This window comes from Nylanderia fulva, unplaced genomic scaffold (assembly GCF_048542155.1).
Source record: "Nylanderia fulva isolate GAGA-0341 unplaced genomic scaffold, ASM4854215v1 Scaffold108, whole genome shotgun sequence".
NCBI lineage: Eukaryota > Metazoa > Arthropoda > Insecta > Hymenoptera > Formicidae > Nylanderia > Nylanderia fulva.
Genome location: NW_028189280.1, coordinates 323127 through 343440, shown reverse-complemented (window position 1 = coordinate 343440; position 20314 = coordinate 323127). Strand labels below are relative to the sequence as shown.

The 20314-nt window shown below is 35.8% G+C and overlaps 2 protein-coding genes and 1 non-coding gene across 3 annotated transcripts; 2 read left to right on the top strand and 1 right to left on the bottom strand.

Moving 5' to 3' along the window:
• The first annotated feature begins 1669 nt into the window (after positions 1-1669).
• LOC146725021 (uncharacterized) lies at positions 1670-2134 on the top strand. Its single transcript, XM_085485415.1, has one exon. It carries the CDS (start codon positions 1670-1672, stop codon positions 2132-2134), a length of 465 nt encoding a protein of 154 aa, XP_085341541.1.
• A 5446-nt stretch (positions 2135-7580) lies between these two features.
• Positions 7581-7652, bottom strand: TRNAH-GUG (transfer RNA histidin (anticodon GUG)). Its single transcript has one exon. It is a non-coding gene; the product is annotated as a tRNA-His (tRNA).
• Positions 7653-16640: 8988 nt separating this feature from the next.
• LOC146725019 (ATP-dependent RNA helicase DHX33-like) lies at positions 16641-18518 on the top strand. Its single transcript, XM_085485397.1, has one exon. It carries the CDS (start codon positions 16641-16643, stop codon positions 18516-18518), a length of 1878 nt encoding a protein of 625 aa, XP_085341523.1.
• Positions 18519-20314: the final 1796 nt, after the last annotated feature.

Genomic DNA, 20314 nt, shown 5'->3' with positions numbered 1-20314 from the left:
AAATGCTCTAAAGTAGAGAAGGCTTTGTCTGACATGGATCCATCAGAACTTAGGATAAAACCAGGTATAACGCTGTATATCTCTGTTCATGGAGACTCCTCTCTTAATACCACTGTCAAACTAAAAAGACTGTTCAAAGGTAGGATTGATGAGACTATTTTCGTTTGAATGATAGGTAGACCAAGTGTTATATCTTGTTATCACTCGGTTGCGTTCTAAATAACTCTAAAACAACACTTTTATTGGAAGCTCGCCTTATCAAACTATACCATCTGTAAGTCCTTTACTCACTTTGGTAGGGTCTAGAAGTAAAGCATCAGAGGAGTACCACTGGTGAAGTCAAGTCATCCCTCAATAAACAACAATGCTAATTGACATCTAGACCTTTATGTGTGTAGAGCGTCGTATAATTATGGCAAAATGATTAAATAAACATCATTTATCAAAATTAGAAATAAAATATTTATTTATCTTTTTTAGGATCAATCCTCTTGTTTTTAACCTTTGAAAATTCAAATTTTTCTTTAAACAATTCAAAGTTGTCCTTCACCTTGAATTTAACCAAGAAAGTCTGTTTTGGATCAACTACCGAACCCGGGTCACAAGTATCTCCAATGGTGGTCCACATTGCTGCATTTTCCCATTTATCGTGTGGTATCAATTCATATTCTGGCTCTATATAATGATTACATGCTATTCTAGGTGGTTCTTCTCTTATCAAAACAACTCTATACCTCTTATCACCCTTCCTCTTTGTAATTCTTATGTTGCCCACTCCTCTTGTAACCCACTTGGCTTCACCGTCCTTTGTAACAAGTCTGTATAGTATGCACAGTCCCTTGAATATATCCCCCTCATCATCTAACGGATCTTTGATCTTCTTTGAATCTCCATCCTTAGAGTTCTCATTTACTGGCTCTTTATCCTCTTTTTTAATCACGGGCTTGCTCAAAAATGGACTTTCCTCCCTAGTCTTCTTTTCACTCTCACTTTTGATCTCTCTATCCTCTACCCCAACTTCCTTTCTCTTTGATACATCCACCATTAGGGGTCTGTTTTATTTTAAAATTTGTAGTGAGTATTTTTTGATATTTCCACTGTTGTGGAGTTATGTCCTATTGACACTAAATAGCTTGAATATGGACATGTGGTATTTCCCTTACTTGATAAATTAACGGGTCCAGTTGGATGTTAATCCGCTCTTTCCTCGGGTTCAAAACAAAGGTAAAACACTTCAAAGTGAGGAAAAGTCTGTATCTAAAGTAAAATGAAACTTGTTTTAAATTCTTGAATTGTATAAAATAAAACAGCAAAGACGTTAAAAGTGTGGATGCTCGTATTATACATACTTCTTGGTTTGATATGGTCTCTAGATTTACCATTAGTAAAATTTGGTGGTACAATAGATAATGAATTTGATGATAGTGATTTTGATGCACACCTGACTGCCCCAAAGGGAAGTATATTAAATGTACCCCCAGACCCTCTTCCAGTAGCAATACCAGATATACCAATTACCACTAAGATTTTAAAATTTAAACTCTACTATTCAAGCTCAATTACTGATATATACCAAGTAAGTGAGAGAGAGATTGCTGAGTTTGTTGCACATGCTGGAGATGAGCTAGAGGGTGTTATTAATTCATTCTTGACATCATCTAATCCCCCCATGAAGATCAAATTCCAGCCAACTCTTATTATGGAAGAACCTGAGGGTGTAAATCTTGATAAATGCGGTGTTGACACGAAAACACTTGCTAAAGAGCTGTCTATATTAACCTACGATGACCCTAGTATACCCACCATTGCAATTCTCAATTGCGATCCAAAGTATTATGAAGATCTCTTCGACTCTCTAAACATTGAGGTACCCCATTTCTTCGAGTACCACAACTTCTTCTGTTCAACACAAACGATGATCTTCTATGAAACAGAGTACACAAAATTTAAAGCATCCATTCAGACTGCACTTATCAGAGTTGCCGGAATTTTGGTTAGGAACCCCTTCCAATTCGAGGAAATATCCAAGGGAGACGAGGGGGTCAAGATTGAGCCAAGAGTGAATAGTAGTGTGATTAAACTTTTAAGAGATAATGTTTGCTTCTATAATCCAGAAGATGCAAATGTTCTATAAATTAATAAATCAATTTTTCTTTCAGTCTTACTTGTGTCAAAAAGGAACTTAAACGGAAATTTATTTAGAGATGCAGGTGTCCTAGATCTTTTTGGATCTAATGATACCATAGCTGAGACCTGCTGGTCTTTCCTCCTGAGGTTTTGGGGTGCTTAGCTTACTCGGTACCTCTGTGGTTGGTTGAGTTTGGTAAAACCCATACCTCCTGTGAAGTGGTTCGCGGGAGTTGAAGCGTTCCCGATAATTTACTCGCTCCTGAGGTGTTTTATAGTACCTGTCTGTGTATTCATTGGTTTTTAGAAGCTTTGCCTGAAGAATTTCCTTTTTGAGAACATTTAGCTGTTCTAATACCTCTTCAAGGATTCTTTGAGTATTTCCAGCTTTATTTAACTGGTCATTCTCTGGAATGATCTTTGTATCCACCTTATCATCTCTGCTCTTACCTTCCACCACTCCCTCACTCTTAGTGTTATCATTCTCAGTTTTATTTGCTTTATTCCCTTCAGCTTTTAATTCGCTTTTAGCAGGTACCTCTTCTGTTTTGTTTACCTTAGCTCTATGTTTCTTCAATTTATCTCTTAGATTTAAAACTCTCTCTACCTCGGAGATCCAAGAATCGCTGTCCTTTAACTCATTTTGTTGTGAGCTTTCGGTTAATTCGAAGGTATCCTTCTTTCCACCATCGTGTTTCTTAGTACACTTACTTATTCTCTCTGCTAGATCTGACTTAACAATTCTGTTATAAAAAATCTTCCCTGAATCACCTCCGTTTGAGTCTAAAAGGTTTGGAGAGGAGAATTGAAAGATTTCTGAGAAGAGATCCAACGTTCCATTCAAAATATTCGTTAAAAGATCGTTTTCTGAGTTTCGCTTGGAATTCAGATTTATGATGTACCTGCTTTTACAGGGCGAAATAGTTCCATATTGAACCGCATCATCATCTGAGCTGGTAGATGCTGCTAATATCACCGATCCATCGATGTCTAACTTATCCAAAGCCTCCAATCTCTTGTTTATATCATTACTTCCAGCATGTTTAGTTACCAGATCGTACTTTTCATCCATCGAGTACTCACCAAACGATAGAATATGTTCTAATTCTATACTCACTTCAATACTTCTTAATAAAACGTTATACTTCTTTATTAACTCACTTAAATACATCTTATAGGTTTGCCCAACTGTCTTCTCTACTTGCTTTTCATACAATATCGTTAATTTTATAGACTGTCCATTTAACATCCCTGCTACAAATAGCACACTAAAAAGAACTATCCTGAAATATCTCATCTCTCTTCACCTTCTTCTATCTCTTTTATTTACTAACAGGAGCATCTTAAAACAATTCATTTAAAACGTGGAGATGCAAACAAAACAAAGTTACATTTCACAGAATGGAATCTGATAATTAAAATATGTTTAATTATAATATAACAACATACCATTTACTCTACATTCTCTTTCCTAACACACTTCCAGTATTGGTAATCACCAAATCGGTGATCTAGGATGGTCATGTTCCTCTCTACAGGTGGAAAGATAGCATCTACAAAGCTATTAAGCGTAAGATAGGAGCTTGAAAGTGTTTTCGTTAGTTCTAGAAAGATCTTTCCCTTGTGATTTATGGTAAATATCTTGGATAAGGGAATATCTACAGCTTTGTATGTTATAACATCCGTTATTTTATTTCCAAATCCGGAAACAAAGGGGTTTTTATCTGAAAACAACCCTTTAATTGATTTAAGACACGCAATCTTGAAGTCTTCAGGTCTCCTTATTATTATCTCTCTGTATAATGCTGAGAATAGTCCATCGGGAGAGAGAATGACCGGTCCCTCAGGTAGCTTAAATCTTCCTTGTTTGACCTTCTTAAGATAATTTTTCGTGTATGAGGATTGCCCCAGAGGTCTGCTTGTCAGGTAAATAATTTTATATCCATTTTTAACGATTCTAGAAAAGAGTTGTGCTACTCCCCAATGTGTCCAATCCTTTCCTATCATTCCGTAGACGTGTCCCCAAGCATCACTCTTAGTTATAGTCCCATCTATATCTGAAATGAATATTTTAGCATCGCTACGCCACAGAAAGATGGTAGCACTCATCTGTTGATCCACCCCATCGACCTTGAAAATCATCTCATTGCTTCCATATCTCAAATTCAAAGACCTTAATTCGTCAGAAGTCAACCTCAAACTCTTGGAAAACATCTTTTTCTCTCTCTTTCTCTTCCTAAAAAAAGACCATCCTCTCTTCTCCTCTTTCTTTCTTTCCAAAAACTCCAAGAACTTCTTCTTAGCATCTCCCCTGTTCCCATCAAAGATTAAACTTCTAACATAAAAGAACATTTCACCAAAAAAGTTATAGCTCAGAAAATACTTGGAGTTGCATTTCTTACATCCTTTAACTCTCACCATCAATGTATCAATCTTTTGTATCTCCCTTACAAGGCAGGAGTCAAAAGCCTCATCCAACCCTCTTTCTGTTTTTTGATTGGAACACAAAGAATATTCTATTGTAGCAAGAGAACATCCTTTACTGTCACACCTCTCTGAGTGAATCCTTGGAGAGATCAATCCGGAAATTAAAAAAAGTAAATTTTTGTATTTCTTAGATAAAAACTCGTAGTGGTCTGAGGAGTTGATGAGAGAAGAGAAATATTTGAATCTGGGGAGTAATATTGGATATATATCAATGCTATTGATATATTCCATGCCAAAAACTCTCTTTCTATAGTTTTCATCTCTTAGGAGGGTCATATCATCAGTAATGGCATCGTAACTATTTTCTATAATTTTCTTCCTTTTGTTTGAGTATCTCTCTTCGTTATCACTCAAAGACAATCCTTCGAAGGCCTTTCTAAAATTTGAGAGATCGTCGGAATCTCTCCTTGGTAGCACACCATTTGACATAGCTTTAAAGGGAGATTGGAATGAGAGTGTGCTGTTAGACACTACAGAGAGATCCAAAATTACTGAATTTTTAAGAATTGGAGATCCATCCAAGGTTCCACTAACTTGTGATATCTCGCCGGTAACACTTGCATTGACTTTGTAATCCTCAAGTTTGCTATCAAATAAATCCTCTTCAACTGTTCCATATCTTTCTTCATCCATTCCACCACACTTTCCTCCAGTCTCTCTTTCTTTACCAGCCTTTAAAGTCCCGGTCCTTACTTCATTTTCCAGGATCTTTTCTATCCAAACATTCATTCCAGGTTCACTTTCATTTCTACCCTTCTCATCTCTTGGTATCTCACCTTCAACATTAGAGTACATTTCGTTCTCTTCTCTCTCGAAGTATAACTCACCCTGTGCTCCTATACTCATACAAATATTAGACATATGACCATTTACTATCAAGTTTACTCTTCTACTTGTTAATCTAAACATGTGGATCTTTCCAAACCTCACATGAAAAGCTGAGCATTTCAAATTCCCTTCGTTATCCTCTATTACTATTATGTCAGTAGCACCGCTTAAAGTAGAGGGATTGATATCTCTATAGAACCCAGAAACAGAGGTAAACAATCTATCTATCATCAAAATTTAAAGACTTAAAAATCTGTTACTTTTTATTGCTCCTCTTTCTAACGTTTCCTCTTTTCTTCTGGGGAATGAAATTTCAAATTTTGATAAAACTTTGTTTTCCTTCCCTATCCCCTTATAACACTTCCCTTACCCCTTCATTGGTACACTACGAAGGAGTGTCTTACACTCTGGGAGAAAAGAACCTAAAAATAGAGCTTTAATTAGAATATCTCTCCAAATTTACCGAGAATACACTCCACCTTCCCCTTGTATTTAGAGTTTTCACTCTTCAACTTCTCGATCTCTCCTTGGAGCAGAGATACCTCTCTAGAAAGTTCCTTTTTGGATTCCCTAGCCTTGGAAAGGTTGGAATTTAGAAATCTCAAAAGCTCTATCTTCTTCTCCACAATGTGAGATTCAAAGATCTCCTTTATATACTCCTCATTTCTTATATCCCTCAAATTAATTCTTTCTTGCTTTATCAGCTCATCCAAATCATTCAACTTTTGTGTTAAACCCACCTCTCTTACCTTCTCTTTGAATTGTAACTTCAAACCTTCCTTCAATCTCCTTAACAAATTCTTTAAGTGGAACTCCAACATCTCGCTTCTTAGAATCTCTCCATTTTTTACTCCATTTACCTCTTTACATTCTTTGGTAACAACAAGTGATGAATTAAATGATAAGGAGTCCTTCTCTGCTATATCTTGTAGTATTTCATTTATGATATTATCTTCATTTTTAAAGGTCTCTTCCAATGTTTTTTTGAAGATTCCCCTTAACTTCTCAACTCTCGGCCCATTCCTTTCCATCATCAAGGGAGGTCCCAAGAAAGATGTCTTAGAGGAGGGAAGAGTGGTCTCAAAAGGAGGATTTAATTAAAAAGTTAATTTCTTGGAGAGGATTATAAACAAAATTCTCAGTACTTGTTGTAAATAAGAACCATTCAAAAGGTTACAGCAAATAACACACCTTCTTCTAATTCTTCCATACTTTTTATAGAGCTCTCTTTCTATCCTATCATTAAATAAATTCACATTTGGTGTTTCTTGTTTAATGAAAATGAAAAGATCTGTAGATGTACTAAAGACCTTAAATACTGTTGGTATATTTGATATGTTCTCTGTAGTTTCGTAATACTGGATTCCCATTAAAAATGAATGTTTCCCCACTCCTCATTTATCGTTCACTAATTCATTTTATATCTTTCTACTTATCTTTCTCCTTTTCCTTGTGATTAAACTCCTTTAAGAAGAGATGGGAGTATTCTACTTAAGGAGATAGCTAAATTTAATTAAATTTTATTTACTTCTAGTACAATCCCATCCTTTTATTGACTCTTTCCATCTTGGTGATGGTTCATAAGGTAGTACGGGGAAAGGAAGACCATCCAAGCTAATGAGAAGAGAATGAAAAAAAATTCTAAAAGGAGTTCTTGTGTGGTAAGAGTAAAAAAGAGCCTTTGAAGTAGAAAGATAACACCATCTAGGATAAACGATAGAACAAAACAGAGATAGATCTTCCTAGTTCTGATTTTCCTCACATAGATAGATCTAAAAACGAGAGTTAGACTTTGGAGAACCAGAAAAAGTGGTCCTTTATTGGCTTTAATGCTATCCGCAATATCTAAGGATGTGACTTGTAGAGTGCGGTTCAAATTAAGTTTTATACCTAGCGACCTCACTATATCTCTTGTTAACAATGTTGTTTTAATTAAAATGGTGAGAAACAGCCATTTTGGGAGTAATCCATTCATCGAATTCTCCATTTTTCAAAGGATCCTTTTTTTGTTTGTTTAGAAAAGGAAAGGATCGGAAAGGTGAAGTGTTAAAAATGACCTTTTAGCGGGGGTAATGTGAGCGGTAAAACTTTGTGATTTTGTGGAGAATGCATCTCTTAACTTTCTTGGAAAAAGGAAATGCCCACACCGAGGTTCGAACTCGGGTCTCCACGGCCACAACGTGGCGTACTAACCACTATACTAAGTGGGCCACCAAACCCCCATTCCACATTTTATATTTAAAAATATATAATTTATCACACTCCCATCCTTTTCACCGCAAAATTTTCTGCACCCCTGTTTTGTAACCAGTCCGTGATGATTCTCATGCACCACTCTGAGAGTGAGGATTATGAAGTTCTGAGACATTTTAGTTTATTTTAGTAAAGCTTTTATTTAAAGGGTTTTTGAGCTGTCCAAGATTCTCTTTTTTTCCTTTCTTCTCTCCTTCGCTAGGTGCTGTTCCTTGAGTTTCTTAAACTCATTTTTAATTCCCTTGGGCAGGAATCTGTGAGACGAGATACTTTTTATCTCTGGGACATCCCTGTACTTCTCTTTAAGTGTCCTTGAATATTTAAGGTTTTCTTTCTCTCGCTTACTTAAAGGATCAAATTTCATGGATGCTTCACCTTTCCAGATCCTAAGTGATCCGTCATCACTCCCAGAAATTACAAATTTCCCATCGCTTGAATACTTAACACCATTTACTACACCCATCCTTCTGTTATAATAAACATCCCTACTTGTCCTCTCTCCAACCCTAAAGATCCTAACTGTTCTATCACTACTTCCCGTTACCACCTCGCTTCCACTGTTATCGTAGTCTATAGATGTAACTGAATTAACGTGTCCCTTAAAAATATTTGCCGGTCTTCCTAGATATCTTAGATCGTGTAGATACCCATTACCATCCTCATTGCTACTTACAAAGAAATTACCCTCTAGCGGATTAAAGCTGATCTGATTCGTTTTATTTCCAATTCCTAAAGCTGAAAACTGCTTATTAATTCGCACATCTACCAACTTTATCTCCTTTCTCGTACAATACCCTAAAATGTTATCTAGATTTCTATTGAAAAGAGAGTAGCTCACTTCTTCATTGTCGTACTCCTCTAATTTTGTAATTTTGTTTATATCAAATACGCTACATCCATTACTGCTAGATACTACAAATTTACTATCGTAATACTCCACACTATTTATACTTCCATCTATCTTATATGTTCTTAATGGTACAGACTTCTCTCTCTTTTGTTCTATCTCTCTTACCGGAACGGGGAGATCTCCTCCGCTCTTTCTAGAAAGGGTGAGATTCTGAAAGAAGGAATGCTTCTCCTCTGAAAATCGATCTATAAGAGGATTAGTATTATTACACGAATCTACCTCTCTTATATCAATGGTAATTGTATTGGTACCAGTAATGATGTCTTCACTACTTACACTCTCATCATCTATATCTGCTCCCTGATTCTCATCACCAATTTGATACAAATTCACCTCGCCACTTTCACCAACAAGAATGGTGCTGTTTCCAGGGCCAAATGAAACACCCAAAGTGTATCCATCAACATAAAATGACTCTACACATCTTCTACTTCTTATATCCCAGATGTAAATAGAACCATCAAAACTCGATGAAATAAAGAGATTTTGTGATTTGTTAATCCTTACAATCCCCTCTCTATGTTTACTTAGCGCTGTGACAAATGGTTTGGAGAGTAGTCTTTCTATCTTTGTTGAATTTAGGGCTCTAACATACTCCCTCTCCTTCATTAATGGATGGTACCTCTCAGACTTAACAAAACTTTCCTTGGAAATATCCTTCTTTCTCTCCTTAATGTTTTCTTTCAAGCTGTGATTTATCGTTTTAATTATCATTTGTGAACTATAACCCCAGTACTCCTTCCTAACCAGTCTTAGCTCTTTATCTCTCTAACTCCTAGGGTTAGCAAATTTAAATTTTTTATCCTCTAAAAGTGCTATTTTACATTTTAAAAGTAAAACATTCATTTACTAGACCCCATTTCTATTACCATCGTGCTTACCCTTTCAATGAGTGTGGTGTTTGTTGGGAATATACCAAGACATTTTAATGAAGAGAATATTCAAATAATTTTTGAGTGTTTTGGAGAGATAAAGTCGATAAAACTAATTCAAAAGAGAGCGAATGGATGTAGAGATGTGAAAGATAACGGTAATGCTACTTTTTTGGATAAGGATGAAGTAAATCTAAGTGCAAGTGCTTTTGTTGAATTTGAAACCATTGAGAGTGCTAGACTGGCCATAGAATCACTTAAAGATAAGAAATTGTACAATTCAAAGACTTCTTTGAATGTTCAACTGGCAACACACAGAAAGAGAAAGGTCTTTGTAGGTAATTTACCTAAAGATGCGGAGGAAAAGGACCTTTTTGAATTTTTTGGTGAGTATGGAGAGATAGAGGATGTAAGGCTGGTAGAGGATAAGGTTGATAGTAAAAGACGAGCTTTCTTGTTTTTTAAGAATGAGAGAGATGCTAAAAATTGTGTAGAACAGGTAAATGGTAAGATGAAATTTAACAAGTCTGATGAGTACCTACTTGTTAGATATGGTGAGACAGGTTCTGAAAAGAAAGCTAGATCCACGGTTAAAGTGGAGAACGGTGATGATAAATGTGTTTTTATTTACAATTTACCCAAGAAGTTTACAGATTTGGATTTGGAGAGGGTTTTTGGTGTCTATGGCAGTTTCTCGAGTCTTAAAGTCATTGATGGATGTAAGGGGTATGTTAACTACCTTACGGAGGTATCAGCTCTAAAAGCCATCAGACATTTAGATGGAAGGAAGATTGAAAATAGGAAGATCAGTGTTGTTCTCAAGAAATATAAAATAAAGAGGAAGTAACTGTAAAATAAAGCTATTAGGAGATGTATTTCTATTCTTTCAGACCTTTGGAGAGATTTTTTAGGGTAAAGGGTTGGATATCCGCAAATTGGTGGTTTGCATCCCTGTGTCTAGCCTCATCTGCCCTTACAACTCTAACAACATCTAAAAGAGTGGCTGATTTGGGGAGACCCCAATAATCTATTGCTATTTTGGGTGCCTGTATATTTCTAATTCCCCCCCTCAATATTTCCTTCTCAAAGAGATCGTAAGATCTAACCGCTTCCTCTTCCAGGTATCCAACGAATCTATGGGCTGTTTTTGGAAAGAAGAAGTAGAAGACCATGTAGAAATTAAAGAAGAGTGGTTGTACACCCCTTATAATTATTTTGTCAAGGAGAGTTGGTCTACCCACTTCTAAAAAGGTAAGAAGATGCTGTCTTTCATTTTCTGCCTCTAAAAACAACTTTTCTATCGAAGGACCCGTATCTGTTAGGTTTCTCAAGGAATAGAGATGGTTGAACATTCCACCCACCAATCCTGGAATGGCAGCTACTGTCTCTATAACTATGGATCTATGGACATACCTCTTCTGAAAGTATAGATCTGCACAAGTTCTTAGAAATCTCACTATCCCATAAGCTATCCCTTCACTTATACCCTTAGGTCTTACATGGTAGTATCTTATCTTGGTTTTATTTCGTAAATCTTTGATTTTCTCGTCTTCAGTTCTATCTTTCATCTTTCCTTCGTGGAATGTTGGTGGATCCCCAAATTTCATCTTTTGTATCTCTTTTACACCACACTTTCCAATTTCACGCATTTTACTTTCGTGAGAATCTCCTCTAATCTTCACCAATCCACCGCATCCTCTTTTTACTTTCTTTAGAATGTCATTGTTATCTAAAGAGTGACTCATCAAAGTACTTATCCTTTTGTCTATAAGGTTTACATCTCTTATCCTAGTTCTGTCACTTAAATGTAATCTTTCGCTATCTCTCTTTACATTTCCTAAAATACCCCACACCACATTATTACCTCCTCTTAAATTTGAACTAACTCTTTCTAATCCCATTGTACCACACTTCCTCTCTACCTTTAATGTTGTATTTTGTTTCACCTTAAGATTTAAATTGAATGAATGGGCAATAGAGTAGAACACCTGAAATGACCCCAGAAAGAATCGTAAAAGGAATAGGAATAATAAGAAATAACTAACCAATAAAATGAATTTATTACTCTTTCCTAGTTTCTAAAAAAGATTGGATGTCCCTTAAAAACACGTCATGGAGTAATACACCATTCTCATCAAATAAATCACATACTGACTTGTTATACTTCTCAGGTATAACCTTATCATCCTTGTAAGATAGGATGATATAATTAGGATCAGGTGATTTGATATAACTAATAATCTTAATGGAGTTAGAAGAGCTACTCCCTCTAAAGATACATCCCTTGTTGAAGAATTTGAGAAGTATCTCCAGAAGAAAGTTTAAAGAGAAATAAAGAGCTACAAGGAGCATTGCCATGTTCTTATACTCAATGAAATCTCTATTAAGAGATAGATATGTCAAGGTACAAGCCGATATTGTTGATATCAGTCCAATTACTATCCTTATATCTGTTAGTATGTGGGACTGAGAATATTCAATACACAAAAATTTCTGTAATAAATCATCTAAGGATATTTTCAAAGAGGATAGACTTGTTATATCACCCCTTATCGGGGATTTATCGCATCTTCTCATCAACTTCTCCATTGGGGTTTAAAATTTTAGGGTTCTTAGATTTAGACGAGAGGAGATGGTCTCAAAGGGTGAGGAGTGTGAAAATATCTCTAAAGTAAAAATAACAGAAAGATAAATCTTTTAATGAGAATTTCTCTTTTCACTCAAATCCCATACCTTTCTTAGCATATTTGGATGAGCTACCAAAAGAGCTGTCTTTGGGTGAATTGGACTCTTCAAAAGATCTGGGAAGATTTGACTTTTTTGGATCACTCTCCTTACTTACAAAATTGGGAAAGAGCTCCTCTGTGTAAGAGGCGTTGTTAGATCCACGTTGGTCCTTACTCCCTAAACAACGTGGGGATCTTCTTGTAGTGGAAGAGATGTGACCAGCATAGTCTTGTAGGTGTGGGTTATCTTCTAAGTTCCCAGATACTCCTCTATGTCCACTATTTAACATCTCACCAGAGTTCTTGTAAGGTTTAGTTTCTGTATAATCTTGAGAGTATCTCATGTTAAGATAGCCATTACCTCCATACCCCTCAGCATACCCCCCCTTGTCATTAGTGTACATATCACTGGTGTACATCCCATCTTGCAACCCGTACATGTACATAGAAAAATTTGTAGAGTCGTTTGGATTTGTGTCTTGGTGTTTACCTGAGGAATTGACGTTAAGATTATAATTAGACCTTTTTTGGTAATATGGGTCATATCTTTCCTTTTCATCAAGTTCGTGGTATGGATATGAGTTATAGAAATTGGTCATGTGATCAGGTTTATTATACTGTAGATAATCTACATATTCATTCTTTGGCCTGGGTGTTCTCTGGTACTGGTAATTTACACCACAAGAATCACAAAGAGGGAATCCACCGTAACCCTTTCTCCAGAATGTTGTTTCCGTTGTATCGCAATATTTGCACCTCAATTTCTCATTATTTCCCTTCATAGCCTTAGTTTTACCTTCTGGTGTCACGCTGTAGGGTCTTGCCTTTCCATGCAACTTTTGGTATAATCCACATGCATTACATAGTAACTTTTTACCATCCAAACTTCTCCTCCACGATGGAGTGGTGGTGGTAATACAGTTACTACACACCCTAAGCTTTGGTTTTCTTTTATTGTCTCCTAGATGCTTAACAGGTGCATTCCCATACTGAGAATAGATAGATCTTATATCCTGTGTATTATTTACATTCAGTGGGGTATAGCTAAGATATGGCTCGTCATTGTTAGTGGTTGGTAAATCACCCTCCTTGCTCCTCTTATCACCTCTCTCTTGATAAAAATATTTCAAAGGTTCATCATGTGATGATTTATATCCCTCTATGTACTCCTTACCACCACCATACTCCCCTCCCCTGTAATCAAAACCGTTAGGATAGTCATCGTAAACACAAATATTCCCATACTCATTGTAATTATTAAAATCATTCTTATAATAATTTGAGTATTTATTGTTATCAAACCCACTAAAGCTTCTTTCTCTCTCGCCATGACTCTCCCCACTACTCCTTTTGATTTTCATACCATCTCCCATATTCTTACCACTCATCTTCACTTCACTTTCATTATCCGGGATTTCACCTCTACTGTATACGTTTTTATTACTTAACATTACATCATCAAACTCCTTACCATCCTTATCTTTATATATCAATTCCTCATCCTTAAGATCATTATTAGACATTCTATTATTTCTAGGATTAACCATTAGCCTCTTTATTTTAGATATAAAAATTATCAAAAAAGAGGATTTGAATTTATCAGAAAAGAAAATTTTTTATCAAAAAAATTTATTAAAAATTTTAATTTTTTAAAAAGAAAGATAGTAAAATGAAATAAACTTAGAACACTAATAAATCATTTAATGAAGTGCAGTGGTACCACCCTATCACAAAACGTGGTATTATTACTAATTTAGAATTTATCTTTCAAATTTTTAATTTAGCTCTTTTTTGGTATTTTTATAAATTTAAATTAATTCTTTCCTTTTAGTGTGGAATAAAAAGTTAATTTTTGGGTCGAGGATATCAAAAGGGGGAGATTAAGGAGAGAAGGAGAATGTGCAATTTTAATAAAACTTTTGGTTTAATTAAATCACCTGATGGAATGTAATTTGTGATTGGTTTGGTGATAATATCACTCAATTTAATTAAAAAGTTGATGATTCTTTTGTGTATGGCTCTACTATCCTCCCTTCCCTTCGTGCCATCTTCCCTTTCCCTTATCCCTCCACTCACTCGGGAAGATGAAACTGTTTTGGAAGTGCTTTAAATAAAAGTGGAGAGTGATAACTGGGATGGGAATGATATTTAAGTGTGCATTCTTATTGTTAGTGGTAGAGTCTCAGATCTTACATTTGGAGAATGTGGGAAATGAGGAAATAGTAAAATCAGGGAAGTTCTTATTGAAGATACAGAAGGTAAAAAGATACGTTGGGGTATTGGGTGGGGGTGGTGAGGTTCTCTTGGGGTACTCCCCCACCAAAAATGGTTTTAATATAAAATTTAGCTCTAAAAAGAGTGAATTAGACATAGTGCCATATGGAAATTCATTGTACGTCTCTTACTCGGGAAGTGGTGACTTCCATACCTTTTTTGAAGCTTTTATTCTGACTCCTCTCAACGGAATGATCAAATCCTCGGGGGTATATGAAATAAATAAATCTAATGACCCTACCTCCATCCTGAAAATTAAGGTAATACCTAAAGAAGTGGAGGTAGAGGAGGACGATACCATGGAAGGTGATGATATCTCATAATAAAGTTTATTTAAAGGATTTTGGGGGTAGTGTTTATATTATACATCTAAATTTATTGCATCTGCACTCACTCATCCCTAGCTTTTCTTCCAATATCCTTCTTCTTTCAACCCTCTCTTTACTGTAATATCCCTCTGTATGGTCAGGTGTGTCCAAGTAACTAACCTTAGAGATAATAAGCTCTAAAAAGGTAAAATTTAGAAATATAAAATTGCAATTTTTTAATTTCATATTTACTACTTCTTGGGAAATATTTATTTCTAATTCACTTTCTCTTTTCTTCTTTGTATTGGAACGTACCAATGTTTAAATAAATGTGCTGAGTTACTACCCTAGCATTTGTTATATCATCAAACCTTAATATCACAGAGGTATCAGTGTAAGAGTAGCTATTGTACGGTTAGAGGGGAGGTGTATTTGAATTATTTTGGACCTTTGGGGTATAAAAAATAAAATGCATGAAAATGAAAGATGGGGAAGAGGAGTAAATGAAGACAAGGGTGATACAGTCCCTATAGATGGGGAGATATTGGAATTAGAGAGAAATAAAATGCTGAAAATGAAGTTTAGAAGAGAAGTGAGACAGAAACACAAGGATATGGAGGAATGTGATATGGGCATGATGGATGAGAGAGATTGGATGATATACAGGGAAAATAATGAGATAAAGGTTCTCTCAAAATATAAATTGATAAATCCAATAAGAAATTGGATGGAGTGTAACTTTAGGGTTGATGTGGAACATCCAAGACCCACCCCAGTACAAAAGCAGGTGATACCCTACATTTTGGAGAGAAGAAATGTTATGGTAATATCGCAGACTGGTACTGGCAAGACTCTGTCGTATCTACTTCCATATATTGGTACTTTAGATGGTTTTATTGGAGATGATTTTCCGAAATTGCTAATTTTAGTGCCTCTTAGAGAACTGTGTTTTCAGATAAAAGAAGAATTTGAAAAATATGCAAAATCCAAAATTTTGTGTGTAACGGGTGGAGTAGATCTTAAAACACAACTCGTGGAGATAGAGAGAGGAGTAGATGTCATTGTAGCTACACCCGGAAGATTAAGACAAATAATCGAAGTAAAGGGCATTTCTTTGGAATATTGTAATAGAATTGTGGTGGATGAGATGGACCAACTGCTGAATGATGGATTTGAGGAGGATTTCTTCTTTATCTATAATTCTCTACCTAAAATTAAGGTTTTAAGTCTCTTTTCCGCCACTTACAGCGATAATCTGAAGAAGATAGAGAGATTGATCTACTTTGATAAAATTCAGGTATCACAGCCAAATCTTATCAACGGGAACATAGAAGAGACATTCCACTACGTGGATGAAACAAAAAAGGAGAGAGACAGGATAGTTGAAAAGGCTATGGATAAGGATAGAGATGGTTTAATAATAATCTTTTGTAATACGATAGATAGATGTGAGGTATTATCTAAAAGATATAAAAGGTATAACCCATTGGTATTGCATGGTAGGAGAGACATGGAGTGTAGAAGAAGAATAATAGAGGATTTTAAAAGTAGGAAGAGAAGGATTTTGATATGTACAGACATAACAGGACGAGGTTTGGATATAAAGGACGTAAAGATTGTTATAAATTATGAATTTCCTAGGTCTATTGAGACCTACATTCACAGAGTTGGTAGAACTGGTAGAAATGCTCCAGGGAAGAGTATTTCATTTCTTTGTTCGAAAGATTTCCAAATATTTTCTAAACTTAGGAGTACTCTTAAAAAGAGCGGGAGAGCCATTCCACTCTTCCTACGTGAGGTAATGGAAGAGATCAAAGAATAGTTAAAATTTTTAGAAGTGAAACCGTTGTAATCGATGGATGGTGGTGGAGAAGATGGATCCTTGAATATCATCTCAATTTATAAAGAGGAACTAATCAAATCAATAGAAGGGAATAATGTTTTAATAATTGTTAGTGACACAGGTACTGGGAAGAGTACAATAATACCACAATTACTTTGCGAAAGAGGGATGGTTGTTGTAACACAACCACGGAGGGTATCAGCAATATCTCTAAGTGAAAGGGTTAACTCACAGGCGAAGAGAAATATAGCTGGATATAAAGTGAGGTTTAATAAGAAGTGTAGCAAAAACACAAGGATTCTCTACGTGACTGAGGGAATATTTCTTAAAGAGGTGGAAGATGGCGATCTTTCTAGATATTCCTTTATAATCATTGATGAGGTACACGAGAGATCTATAAACATTGATTTAATTCTCTTATACCTTAAATATCGAAGTTTAAATGGTCCTATCAATACAAGGATTATTTTAATGAGTGCAACGGGTGATATTGAAAGGTTAAGCAATTACTTCTTATATTCACCCGTATTTAACATAAAGGGTGTATCTTCCTTTAGGAGGAATACTTTCTACCTACAAGGTGGCTTAGGAGGAGGGAATCTTTCAGAGGGCGTTCTTAGGGTTGTAGAGCGTATAATTAGCAAAGGGAGGAGTGAGGATATTCTAATATTTTTGAGTGGATTAGAAGAGATGACGTGGTACAAAAATGTGTTAGAAAGTAAGATAAAGAGTGTAGAAACAGTTCTTTTACATTCAACCCTGCAAGAGAACACCAGAAAGATATTCAAAGAATCTGAAAAGAGAAGAGTAATTCTTAGTACAAATATAGCAGAATCCTCCATTACCATAAAGGGTATAGGGTATGTTATAGATACAGGAAAGGTTAAAAATAAGAAATTTGATGAGAGGAACCTCTTTGAATATTTGGAGATAGAGGACATTTCTAAGGATTCGGCTGTACAGAGAAGTGGTAGGGTTGGAAGGGTATCTAATGGTGTTATCTATAGAATGTACTCTAAAGAAAGATTTAATAATTTTTCAGAACATTCCCTACCAGAAATACAGAGAAGCGATCTTCTGAGTTTGATTTTAGGGATCCTTAGAATTTTCAAGAGAGGAGGGAGGTGTGGAGAGTCTCCACTCTTAGATTTTCTTGACAATCCCAGACTTGGTGTTGTAAAGGAGTGTATAGAAAGACTGATGTTTTTGGGGATGATAAAAAATAGCAGTGAAAGTACCACTCCTTCCTTTAACACCGTTTTAGGTGAGATTTTAGGGTATGATCTCACAGAGGAAGGATGGTTTGTCTCTAAACTACCTTTAGACCCTTTACTTTCTAAGTTAGTACTGGAAAGTATTAAAGGGGGTGTATCTAAAGAAGGTGTTATCATAGTGTCTATGATATACAGTGACATAAAAATAGAAAGTAAAGTGATAGATAGGTACAAAAAGGATACCAAGGATGTTCGATTTCATGACGATTTCAACGTTTTGATTTACATTTTTAGGGGATACAAGAAGTCTAAAAACAAAAGGAAATTCCTAGAAAGATGTGAAATAAGGAGACAAAGCTTTGCTTTGTGTTTAAAGATCTTTAAACAGTTAAAGAGGATGATAGGAGGATTTGAAAGTAATAAATACGACAGAAAGGATAGGGTTGGTAGGGTTCGCAGAGTTGTAGAAAATGCCTTTGTTGTAAATTTATGTAAAGAAATGAGAAAGGGTGTTTATAGAAAGGTTGGGTATAAGGAGAGCGATGATTTGTCTTTAGACAAAGAAAGTATTGTTAAGGGTGGGGAGTATGTTGTTTATTATAAATTGAGGGGTGTAGAAGGATGTGAAATTAGAGGAAGCATAGAGAGGGTGATGTGCTATTTAATGGTCTTGTAAATTTTAGTTTTCTTAATTCATTTTAATTATAGGAGGGGAGGGTCGTCATTAAAGTTCTGCTTTGACATTCTCCTCATGGAGGTCTTTCATCACCTCCTTCTCAATTACTTCCCTTTCATCAATACTAACCTTTGGAGTACCTTTGTCTGGTTCCTCAGAAACTTCAACTGCTTCTTCGTCTTTACCACTCATCTTCTCACTGTCTTCGTAGTCTTTGTGATCTTCAAAATCTTTGAAGGTGTCATCACCAAACCCTTTAAAAGAGTCATTTCCAAAGCCATCCTCCTTACGCTCCTCTTCTTTATCAACTGGTTCATAATAAATACTTCCCATACCCATTTCCTCTCTCACTAAATTCAAAAGATGGTAATAAGGCCCTATCTTATCACACAGCTCTACCGAGCAAATAACAAAGGTGCCTATAACCAAATTCTTAAGAGAGGCTGCCGCTTTCCTCTCATCTCTTTCTAACAACTTGATAATCCCAAGTACCTCCTCGGATTCGTGATTGAATTCTAATGTTGGCTTATTTTCAACCATACTCTTGAAAATAGACGCTTTAATGGAATTCTCTCCTATTATGCTTTTAAAAGTGCTACTAAGTTGATTCTCCTTAACTCTAATAGAAAAAGGACATTTAACAAGTCTCTTACTTGGCACAACCTCTCCTACCAAATTCTTCAGCTCTCTTTTACAGAATGAAATGAATTTGTAAAACTCGTTTTCAATTTCCTTCTCATCAAATACCTTCAATTCAAACTTCATCTTTGAAATATCAACCAACTTTTTACCCTTATACTCCTTCAAGGCCCCCACTATCTGTTCATCGATTATCCCATCAATAAACAAAATGCTACTCTCGATTCCATCTAAGTAGGGATGGGGTCTACCAGAAGAGTTCTTGGCCAAATAAAGAGGCAAAGTGGTGTAATACACATCCTCACTTTCCTTTAAGGTGTCAGTAAAACTCTTGAGAGTTTTTACACCAGAGAACACTTCAAACGGAAGAATATCAGCTATCTTCTTGGAAATAGTATCATTCTTCCCCTTGACACACTCAATGTATCCATTCTTTATGTGAGTTGAGTATCCTCTCACGACCTTCTCCGTGATGTTCCCACCCAAAAGTTCGTGAAACATCTCAATGACCCTAGATTGTAATCCATTCATGAGAAATTTAACAGTGTTGCTTGAATCAAGAAACTCTTCTCTAGTACTGGAGAGAAAGGCATTGTCACTACTTATCATCACATAAAGAGGATGTATGAATTCAGGAACCTTCTCCAAATTCTTGTCGTGGACTTTGGATCCATTCACAAAGACCTCAGTCTTCCCCTTATTGTCTATCCCAAACATTCTCAGATCATGGACCTCTGGAATGAAAACTATGGCATCAAATCTTGTGTCCAATTTTATACCCTCGGGATCCCTCTGTTTTATAGTAAAAGAGATCTTTCTTGCGTCTAAAAGAGCTGCACTGTCCTTAAACCTCTCCTTAAAAATCTTCTCCAATGCGTCTCTCTCTTTAGAAACAGTCCACGGTGCTAACTTTAAGTCCACAAGCTTATACTCCATTTTCTTTTCTTTTTCAGTCTCCTTATCTTCATTTTCTCCTTCCTTCACCTCTTCCTTCACTTCAACATTCTTCCAAAGCTGTATCTTGAAATGGGTATTACTTGAATCGTTCAAAAGATTCTCATATATCCATTCCTCGATTTGTTGCTCGGAGATCTCATTCAAAAAGATGTCTTTGAGTTTAAGAATCACAGTTGTACCATGATTTTCCCTGACAGTCT

Bases quoted from the DNA above. Each gene is read 5' to 3' on its own strand.
- LOC146725019 (XM_085485397.1), top strand. From the start codon at position 16,641: ATGGATGGTGGTGGAGAAGATGGATCCTTGAATATCATCTCAATTTAT.
- LOC146725021 (XM_085485415.1), top strand. From the start codon at position 1,670: ATGAAGATCAAATTCCAGCCAACTCTTATTATGGAAGAACCTGAGGGT.